This window comes from Homarus americanus, unplaced genomic scaffold (genome assembly GCF_018991925.1).
Source record: "Homarus americanus isolate GMGI-L3 unplaced genomic scaffold, GMGI_Hamer_2.0 scaffold11141, whole genome shotgun sequence".
NCBI lineage: Eukaryota > Metazoa > Arthropoda > Malacostraca > Decapoda > Nephropidae > Homarus > Homarus americanus.
The window spans coordinates 49,036-60,004 of record NW_024748821.1 but is presented as its reverse complement, the minus strand read 5'-3'; the positions used below and the strand labels follow the sequence as shown (position 1 = coordinate 60,004).

Genomic DNA, 10,969 nt, shown 5'->3' with positions numbered 1-10,969 from the left:
ACATGTTGAGGGTGTGTGGGGAGTATGGGTCAACATGTGGAGGTGTGTGGGTATGGGTCAACATGTGGAGGTGTGTGGGGAGTATGGGTCAATGTGGGGGTGTGTGGGGTATGGGTCAACAGGTGGAGGTGTGTGGGGTATGGGTCAATGTGGGTGTGTGGGGTATGGGTCAACAGGTGGGGTGTGTGGGAGTATGGGTCAACATGTGGAGGTGTGTGGGAGTATGGTCAACATGTGGAGTATGGGTCAACAGGTGGAGGTGTGTGGGGAGTATGGGTCAACATGTGGAGGTGTGTGGGAGTATGGGTCAACATGTGGGAGTATGGGTCAACATGTGGGAGTATGGGTCAACATGTGGGAGTATGGGTCAACATGTGGGAGTATGGGTCAACAGGTGGAGGTGTGTGGGAGTATGGGTCAACATGTGGGAGTATGGGTTGAGGCGAGGCTGCAACAGGTGATATATAGAGTACCCTATGTAGTTGTTGCTCTAATAAGAACCTACAATAGAGTTCTGGAGGAGCTTACTTATATTATATTGCTCATTAAATAGAGTTCGTGACCGACCTTAGTGGGCATTAAATAGAGCTCTAAAGGAGCTTAATTATCAAAAGGAGCTTAATTTCTTTTAACTCACCGTGCACATGATAAACCTCGCTATAGTGGACACCTGGCTCTAGTGAGTCCGTAAACTATAAGGTGTTACATGATCAACCTCGTTACAGTGGACACCTGGCTATAGTGAGTCCGTAAACATAAGGTGTTACTTGATCAACCTCGCTACAGTGGACACCTGGCTATAGGACTCCGTAAACATAAGGTGTTACTTGATCAACCTCGCTACAGTGGACACCTGGCTCTAGGGGTCCGTAAACACTAAAAGGTGTTATGATCAACCTCGCTATAGTGGACACCTGGCACTAGGGGTCCGTAAACATAAGGTGTTACTTGTCAACCTCGCTATAGTGAACACCTGGCTCTAGGGGTTCGTAAACATAAGGTGTTACTTGATCAACCTCGCTACAGTGGACACCTGGCTCTAGGGGTCCGTAAACATAAGGTGTTACATGATCAAACAGACACGAAGACATATGGCGTGTGTGTGTGTGTGTGTGTTGTGTGTGTGTGTCTGTGTAACCTCTCCTGACCTCTCCTGGCCTCACAGCTCAACATATATGTCAACAAATCAGGTGTGCGTTCATTTACCAGGTCTTATATACGATCTGAGTCATGACAGGTTCTTCCTCGATGATGTCGGCGTAAAAATCTTCCATTAACATCAGATATAGCATTTAACTAGCTAACTAAGAAGCTTGCTAACTATTAACTAGCAAAATAACTAACAAACAAAAACTACTAACTTACTATCACACTAAATAACAAACAAACTAACTACAAACTAACTGGCACACTAAATAACAAACAAACTAACTACTCATAACAAACTACTAACAAACTAACTAACCAATTAATCCAGCAAGTTAACTAACTAATTAACGATACGACACAAAGATGGATTCACAAAGATTCCCACAGTAACGTCTCCCCACAATGCATCTCCTCACTTAAACTACTACATAAAGGTAAGTTTCTCATGGTCATATTTCCTCACTAGATAACAAAATTAAACATACATCTCGTCTTCATCTTTAATCAACGTAACAGATGAAAAAACCTCAACGCCGCAACAGCTTTGGTCATATGGAGGAAACTGCAGCGAGTCTATTGGCATATTGGTCCCATTTACACCCAACCCCTATCGCTCATATGTCCATCAATCTATATGTTTGAAGCTATCCAGCGTATTTCAGTTAATAGTGATGTTTGGTAACTTGTTCTTCTCGTCCACTACTCTGTTTCCAAACCAATGTTTACCTATTTCGCGCCTAAATCTAAATTTGTCTAATTTAAAACCATTGCTACGAGTTCGCTCCTGGTTGGATAGTTTGAGTACCTTTGTAATGTCCCCTTTGTTTAGCCTGACTTCCATTTATACACCTCTATCATATCGCCCTCACTCTACGTCTCTCGAGGAGTGCAGATTAAGATGGCGACGGAAATAATTTATGCTAAAATGTTAAACTTAAATTAAAATGACGGAAAAGAAAAACAGAACCGAAAAAAAAAGATGGAGTCTCAAAGGTTGTGAGATATAACAACACCGAGGTTTTACAGATCTAAGCCACGTATTATTTACTGCCTCATAGCTACGACACAACGAGATGCTCAGAAGGTCGTAGTTAATTTTATCGTTAATGGGAGATGTGATCCTGCATCTAACTGGCTCATTTACACAGCGGGACAAAGATTAGAGCTAGTATTACGGTGATAGTCCTCCAACATTCTCAGCTGGGTGGGGTGTTCCCAGTCCCGTCCTGGGGAAGTGAGGATTTTTGGGGATCATGTGAAGATTAGTCACCTAGGTTAAGTCGTCTGATGGTTGGAATATTCTAACTAACTAACCTAATGCTAACCTCGCTAATAATAACCTATTTTAACGCTAACCTAATGCTAACCTCGCCAGTAATAACCTAATTTAACGCTAACCTAATGCTAACCTCGCCAGTAATAACCTATTTAGCGCGAACTTAATGCTAACCTCGCCAGTAATAACCTAATTTAGCGCTAACTTGACCAAATTGCTAACCTAACCTCACGCTAAACTAACCTAACGCTAACCTTATCTAACCTAACCTAACCTAACCTCAGGAAGCACAATATCATTTTAACCACCAGGTGGATTAATTTGAGGTTGGTTAATCTTCAGGTGAACCCAATTAGTGTATAATAACATCAGAATCAAGTATGTATGAGTTTATACATTGAATAACAATATATATATACAGGTAATACTGATGTTGTTGTTATGAGGCAGTTGAATGGGTACAGGGCTCGCCTACCTGGACTCTGCCTAAACTCTAACTGACACTCTACGACAACTATCTAACATCTACCTAAACTCTACCTGGACTATCTAACATCTACCTAAACTCTACCTGGACTATCTAACATCTACCTAAACTCTATCTGGACTATCTAACATCTACCTGACACTCTACCTGGACTATCTAACATCTACCTAAACTCTACCTGACTATCTAACATCTACCTAAAACTCTACCTGGGCTATCACATCTACCTGACACTCTACCTGGACTATCTAACATCTACCTAAACTCTACCTGGACTATCTAACATCTACTGACACTCACCTGGACTATCTAACATCTACTAAACTCTACCTGGACTATCTAACATCTACCTAAACTCTACCTAGACTATCTAACATCTACCTAAACTCTACCTGGACTATCTAACATCTACCTAAACTCTACCTGGACTAATTAACATCTACCTGACACTCTACCTGGACTATCTAACATCTACCTGACACTCTACCTGGACTATCTAACATCTACTAAACTCTACCTGGACTATCTAACATCTACCTAAACTCTACCTGGACTATCTAACATCTACCTAAACTCTACCTGGACTATCTAACATCTACCTAAACTCTACCTGGACTATCTAACATCTACCTAAACTCTACCTGGACTATCTAACATCTACCTGACACTCTACCTGGACTATCTAACATCTACCTAAACTCTACCTGGACTATCTAACATCTACCTAAACTCTACCTGGACTATCTAACATCTACCTAAACTCTACCTGGACTATCTAACATCTACCTAAACTCTACCTGGACTATCTAACATCTACCTAAACTCTACCTGGACTATCTAACATCTACCTAAACTCTACCTGGACTATCTAACATCACTAAACTCTACCTAGACTATCTAACATCTACCTAAACTCTACCTGGACTATCTAACATCTACCTAAACTCTACCTGGACTATCCAACATCTAACTAAACTCTACCTGGACTATCTAACATCTACCTGACACTCTACCTGGACTATCTAACATCTACCTGACACTCTACCTGGACTATCTAACATCTACCTAAACTCTACCTGGGCTATCTAACATCTACCTAAACTCTACCTGGACTATCTAACATCTACTAAACTCTACCTGGACTATCTAACATCTACCTAAACTCTACCTGGACTATCTAACATCTACCTAAACTCTACCTGGATGTTACCTGGGGTTGGTTCGAGAGTTTACACTAACCATTATCGGGTGAGTGTGTCCAAGCCCCACAGTGGCTTAGGTAGACTCACAATGACTCAGGCAGACCCACAGTGGCTTACGTAGACTCACAATGACTCAGGCAGACCCACAGTGGCTTACATGTAGCTCACAGTGACTCAGGTAGACTCACAGTGACTCATTAGACTCACAGTGACTCAGGTAGACTCACAGTGACACGTAGACTCAGTGATTCAGGTAGACTCACAGTGACTTAGGTAGACTCAGTAACATAGTAGATTCAGTGACTCATGTAGACTCGCAGTGACTCGGGTAGACTCAGTAGCCAAGTAGATTCACAGTGACTCATGTAGACTTACAGCGACTCAGGTAGACTCAAAAGTGGCTTAGATACGCTCGAAGTGGCTTAAATAGACTCACGATGGCTTAGGTAGACTTAAAGTTGACTAGATAGACTCCCGGTGTCTACAAAAGCCGAGATCTGGCAAGTCAAAGTCTAGTTAACGACAGTCATCTCATCGTGGTAAACATTACAAGGCAAAATGTGAATGTTGAGGACGGTGACGCGGCAGGTGCTGGTGGGTGACGCGGCAGGTGCTGGTGGGTGACGCGGCAGGTGCTGGTGGGTGATAGCGTTAATGTTTATAGGTTCGTAATGTGGTGGTGGTGGTGGTGGTGGTGAGTGGTGTGGTAGTGGTGAGTGGTGGTGGTGGGGAGTGGTGTGAGTGGTGGTGAGTGGTGGTGGTGGTGGTGGTGGTGGTGGTGAGTGGTGGTGGTGGTGGTGGTGGGTGGTGGTGGTGAGTGGTGGTGGTGATAGTTGGTGGTGACTGTGATGGTTTTGGTGGTGGTGGTGGTTTTGGTGGTGGTGGCAAGGAGAGACGAGGGAGGGCAAGGAGACAGGGCAGGAGAGAAGAGGGTGAGACGGAGTAATACAGTTATGCTAAGTGTTATGTATCAGTGGTAAGGCAGCCACAAGTTCCCTCATACAGCGGTAACGTCTCCTCATCCATCTACATTTGAGGCACTTGTAAAACTCCTGCCAGCCACACAGGTGAACGACCATCACATTAAAGGCATAATTACCTGTTATGACGACACCTGTAAGACACACCTTAAGTTAACGAGGCCAAATTACCTAATAAATCTTTGGTAATTAACGTAAGAATATTAATCATAAAATATAGTAACGTTAAATATATTGAAAAACAAAATAGGATCGCATGAGGGTTAGGGTTTGGTTAGGTTAGGTTAGGTTAGCCATTAGATGAAATAAAATGAGGTCTCCTATTCTTGCTGATACCTAAAATATAACATCATATATAACTAACACAACTAAATAATTTTCAAGGTGAGAGCCGTTCAACATTCACAGGCGGCGCTCAGTGGGGTGGTGGAGGATGGGTGGGGGAGGAAGGGGTGATGGAGGGAGGGAGGGGTTGTGAAGGGAGACCTGGTGATAGGAGGAGGAGGGCAGTAGAGAGGGGGTGCTGGTGGCCACAAGTCCAACATATTTGACAGCGTCGCTGAGTTTTGCGTTCATTTCTGTATTTATGAGCCGCGATGGAAAATCCTTTGGGAGAATGTTTCAGGCAGAGTTGAACGTATTTAGGCGCGAGCGTTTAGCGGTAGTAACACATATTCCGCTATAAATCTACCTAGACAATAGTTAGCTGGGCTGAGCTGAGCTGAGCTGGGCTGGGCTGGGCTGGGCTGGGCTAGCTACACCACGGGGAAGATGCAGTGGTCAGGCCAGGGCTACGATGCTGATATCAATCACACACACACACACACACACAGAGAAGAGAGCCCCCCCCCACAGCATTCAGACACCGTTCACCCCCAAACCGGCACAATTAACGCCATCACAGCCCGGGTTGGTAATAATACCCAACATCTCATTAGTCTCACCAAGTTTCAAGAGTTACTACTAAAATTAAAGTAACTCTTCCAGACCTCATGCACTACTACTGTATACTAATAACCAAAGGATGGCTGAAGGAGTACATACTTATCATACTTAGAAAGACAACTGTAGTGTAACATTGTCTCTTAAGTGACTCCTTCAGTCCTCAAGGGTCTATGTTGATGTTATATTTTCACGACCTTAAAAAATCGAAAAACGTAATAAATTTGTTTTTGAAAATTTAATTAAAATTATAATCTGCAAAAATGTGTGATCTTTTCCCTAGAGGCTGATGACGACATGAGGGGAGGGGGAGGTGGAGAAAAGGAAGAGAGGAGGAAGGAAAGGGAGGAGGAGGAGGAGGAGGATGAAGAAGGAGACTACCACTTGTTACTACATTAAGAACAAACTCTATAATTTCAAGGTCCATTTGTGAAATAATAAAAACATTACCTAAATTAAATTACATCATTAAAATATTGTTACCAGATCATTGAAAATAATTAATTTAGCTTTTAAGATGATTTAAGCTAAACGAGTTACCTGGACGACAAGATAAGCTGGCCAGAGCAGTTACAGTCCACAGTCAACACAGTTAGGTTTACATCTCAAAGCTGCGTCAAATTATTTTATTCCCAAAATAAATTTACGTCAGCCTTTGTTGTTTACCCAATGTATCGTCTGCATCCAAGATCCCGTAATTGAGGTTTATTTCACAAGTTTAATTTAAAATGTATCCAACAAAAATTAACTCATTTGTTTATTTATTTCATGATCTGTAACAACAACAACATGAACAATATGTGTTTGTATTGTCTGTGTTCCACTATGATGATAAATACCTTCACTGTAACACGTTAAGCCCCACTCCAGTGTAAATCTCTCCACTTCACCCGTCTGTGAGTCTCTATTCTTCGGTCACTAACTCACACAATTTTTTTTTTCTGTAGAATTAGCCCACCCAGGCACAGGTCACAGGGGGGACATAAATTGAACCAAAAAGTAAATACAGATATAGAAGAAGAAATAAAGAGTGAGAAACGATCTGTATGTTGTGTTGTCAAAGTAAGAGAAACAATTGAGACCCAGCAATTGTGTGTAATGAGGCAGAAAGTCAGATCATCAACCTGGGACTTGGTCACATATGGCAGCAGGGGTCTACCAGTAGGCAACACATTATGCTTCCAATATCTTCCCAGGCGGTAGTACTGTTTGATAGCTGCCATTACCTACCTATACTAATCATTGAACCTTCTACTGTCGGAATACAAAGTAGAGATCATAACTACAACCACACCGTCAGCGATCACAACTACAACCACACCGTCAGCGATCACAACTACAACGTCGGCGATCACACCACAACCACACTGCGCATCACAACCACAACGTCAGCGATCATAACCTGCTGAAACCACACGTCAGCGATCACAACCACAACGTCAGCGATCACAACATAAACCACACCGTCAGCGATCACAACTACAACGTCAGCGATCACAACTACAACCACACCGTCAGCGATCACAACTACAACCACACCGTCAGCAATCACAACTACAACGTCAGCGATCACAGCCTACAACCCACACCGTCCCGGCGATCTGCTTCAGCGTCAGCAGTCACAACCACAACGTCAGCGATTCACCTTCTGCTTCCCGTCAGCGATCTGCTACAACGTCAGCGATCACAACTTCTGTACACCGTCGGCGATCACAACTACATCCCGTCGGCGGTCGCCACAACCACGCCATCAGCGATCTGCTTCACAACCACACGTCGCGATCACCTTCACAACGTCAGCGATCGCTACAGCCACACCGTCAGCGATCAAACTACAACGTCAGCGGTCACAACTACAACCACGTCGGCGATCCTGGCTACAACCACACCGTCAGCAATCAACTACAACGTCAGCGTTCACAACACAACCCACCGTCAGCGATCACAACACAACGTCAGCGATCCTGGCTTCTGACGTCTGTGATCACAACTTCGTACGTCAGCGATCACAACTACAACCACACCGTCAGCGATCACAACTACAACCACACCATCAGCGATCACAACTACAACCACACCGTCAGCGATCACAACTACAACCACACCATCAGCGATCACAACTACAACCACACCGTCAGCGATCACAACTACAACCACACCGTCATCCTGCTGGGGGACCATGTAGGACACCCAGTACAGCACCAGCGTCCCTCCCAAACATCAACATTTTCTCCGCTACACAGCAGTTCGTGGTGGTCGCTGGAGTATTGTGATCACGTGTGAGCATCACCATCCGAGAGTTACCACTGACTGAAGCAGCACCAATAATAATAATAATAATAATAATAATAATAATAATAATAATAATAATAATAATCTAATATACAATAGGAATAGCCGTGTGTGTGTGTGTGTGTGTGTGTTCTGGGCAGCCGAAACAGCACAATCGTTTTTCATCAAACTTGGTGGAAAAATCGCAAAAAATTCGTAGTGGAACAAACCTGGTCCCATGTCGATGGTTTCTTTAGGAAGGCATTAATTAACCTTTTTATTTACGCTGGAAAACGAGGCAAGTCTACGGACTTGGCGCACCCTCATTCGCTGTACGCTGTCAGCCCGACGGCGGTTGAGTGCTAGCCAAGCACGAGCGTTTCACCGGGCACGAATGGCCCGCGATCACTTGTAATAAAGATAATAATAATGGTTGCCCCTCGTGTTCGAGGATGACCGGCCCAAGGGCCACCTAGGCATGAATTTGTTTAAGGCGTAGAAGCTGTCGCCAATTTATTATTATTTTTTATTATTATTTATTGGTCACTCTCCTACATCCTTGTGTAAGGTGAAGCGCAGAAGTGTTTACAGCGCTCAACAGGGAAGCATGCTAAGTTCATGCTTGCCTTTATGTCTCATGAGTTAAGGGCGTAGAAGCCTGAAGAGTCAATGGTTATGTCTAAGCAAGTTATTGGAAGCTCCAACAACTTGTCCCTGAATACGAATTCGCAACACAACAACCACACCCTGAGTTAACGAGTTGCATGACCCAGTGTCAAGGAATAGTCCGAGAAGACCGGACAAATTGCCTACTGCACTGGCTAACCTTTGCCCTGGAACACGATCCGCAAATCAATTAACATCCAGGTCCCCAATTATTCCTGGGTAGACAGAGGCAAATGGCGTAAATAAAATAGCCCATTGTTTCACCCTGCCCGGGGATCGAACCCGGGCAATAACAACCATGACATCAGCCCACAGTTAAACATTATTTGCTTATATCTGATAATATGGATTTACAGTACTTGTTGTACACTTCCCACACACACTGCTCTTGTCCCCGGGGTTGTACCCATAAGTTTGTTGGCCTCAGGGGGGAAAAGTCTGCTTCTTAACTCAATAAAATTATCCTGTGTTCCAAGTTGTGTTTGGCCGCCTCTCTTCTGGTGAGTTGGCCGGCGGTCCTTTGGGTGTAATTAACAAACTAGAAAAATAAGATTTAGAAAGAAAACGAAGGCAGACGCACTGGGGTAAAAGATAATGAAGGTAGATGAAAGGACGAAGACAAAGAAGACGAAGTTAGATGAGAGTAAGACATCAAAGACGACGAAGGTGAACGACAGGATGAAACAGACGAGGCACAACAGCCCCAGGGACCCGCTGCTGACGACGAAGGTGAACGACAGGATGAAACAGACGAGGCACAACAGCCCCAGGGACCCGCTGCTGACTCGTACTTTATAATGCATGTCTACCTCTCTCACCTTATACTCCATAATAATAATAATAATAATAATAATAATAATAAAAATAATAATAATAATGGCAACAACAACAATAATAATGGCAACAACAATAATAATAATGGCAACAATAATAATAATAATAATAATAATAATAATAATAATAATGGCAACAACAATAATAATGGCAACAACAATAATAATAATGGCAACAACAATAATAATAATAATAATAATAATAATAATAATAATAATAATGGTGGTAATAATAATAATAAGTACAAAATCTTTAAACCAAAATAATAATAATAATAATCGGTAATAATATTATTCAGTAAGGTCACCGGGTCGTCATCAATAAGCGTTACTCGTGATAATCAGACAATTAATTGTATTCAATATTAATTTTATACCTTTGTGAACAGTGACTCACACCTGAGTTGACCTGTATCTAGTTCATGACACGGCCCATGACACACGACTCATGACCCATGACACCCACCACCAAGGTCATGACACGCGGCCCTTGACACCCACCACATGACACCTACCACCACATGACACACGACCCATGACACCCACCACCACATGACACAACCCATGAAGCACTCATACAACCAAATGAATACACGACCCACACCACCACACATGACAAGGCAGAGACCCAGAAACACTAACGCCACCACATTACATTGCACCCATACACTCCAGCACATGACACCCACCAGATATGACACACACGACCCATGACACTCACCACCACATGACAAACGACCCATGACACCTACCACCACGTGATAGCACACGACCCGATGCACACTTCCGGCATATGACACACGACCCATGACACTTACCACCATATGCCACACGACCCATGACACCCACTCACAAACTATCTAGACTATGACACATGACCCATGACACTCAGCACATGACACACGACCCATGACACCCACCTCACCAGATGACATAAAACCCATATACTCACCAATTGGATGAGACACACAAACCCAAGGACACCCAGTATCAGGCGACACACACGACCCCATGACACTCAGCACATGACACACGAATCTGGCACCCATGAACAGATGACATAAGACCATGACACCTACCACCACATGATGACGACCCTGTCATACCCAGCACTAAATGACACACAAGACCCATGACACTCACCACCACATGACACACGACCC

The 10,969-nt window shown here is 43.5% G+C and overlaps 1 protein-coding gene across 1 annotated transcript; it reads left to right on the top strand.

Annotated features, from left to right (window-relative positions):
* The first annotated feature begins 322 nt into the window (after nucleotides 1-322).
* Nucleotides 323-8,319, top strand: LOC121880424. Its single transcript, XM_042387619.1, has 2 exons — nucleotides 323-457; nucleotides 7,459-8,319. Exons 1-2 carry the CDS (start codon nucleotides 323-325, stop codon nucleotides 8,317-8,319), a joined length of 996 nt encoding a protein of 331 aa, XP_042243553.1.
* Nucleotides 8,320-10,969: the final 2,650 nt, after the last annotated feature.

Excerpts from the sequence above, each read along its gene's own strand:
- LOC121880424 (XM_042387619.1), top strand. The coding sequence starts at position 323 with ATGGGTCAACATGTGGGAGTATGGGTCAACATGTGGGAGTATGGGTCA. Across the intron at positions 458-7,458 it reads TTGAGGCGAGGCTGCAACAG|CGATCACAACCACAACGTCA; the intron begins GTGATATATAGA and ends ACCACACGTCAG.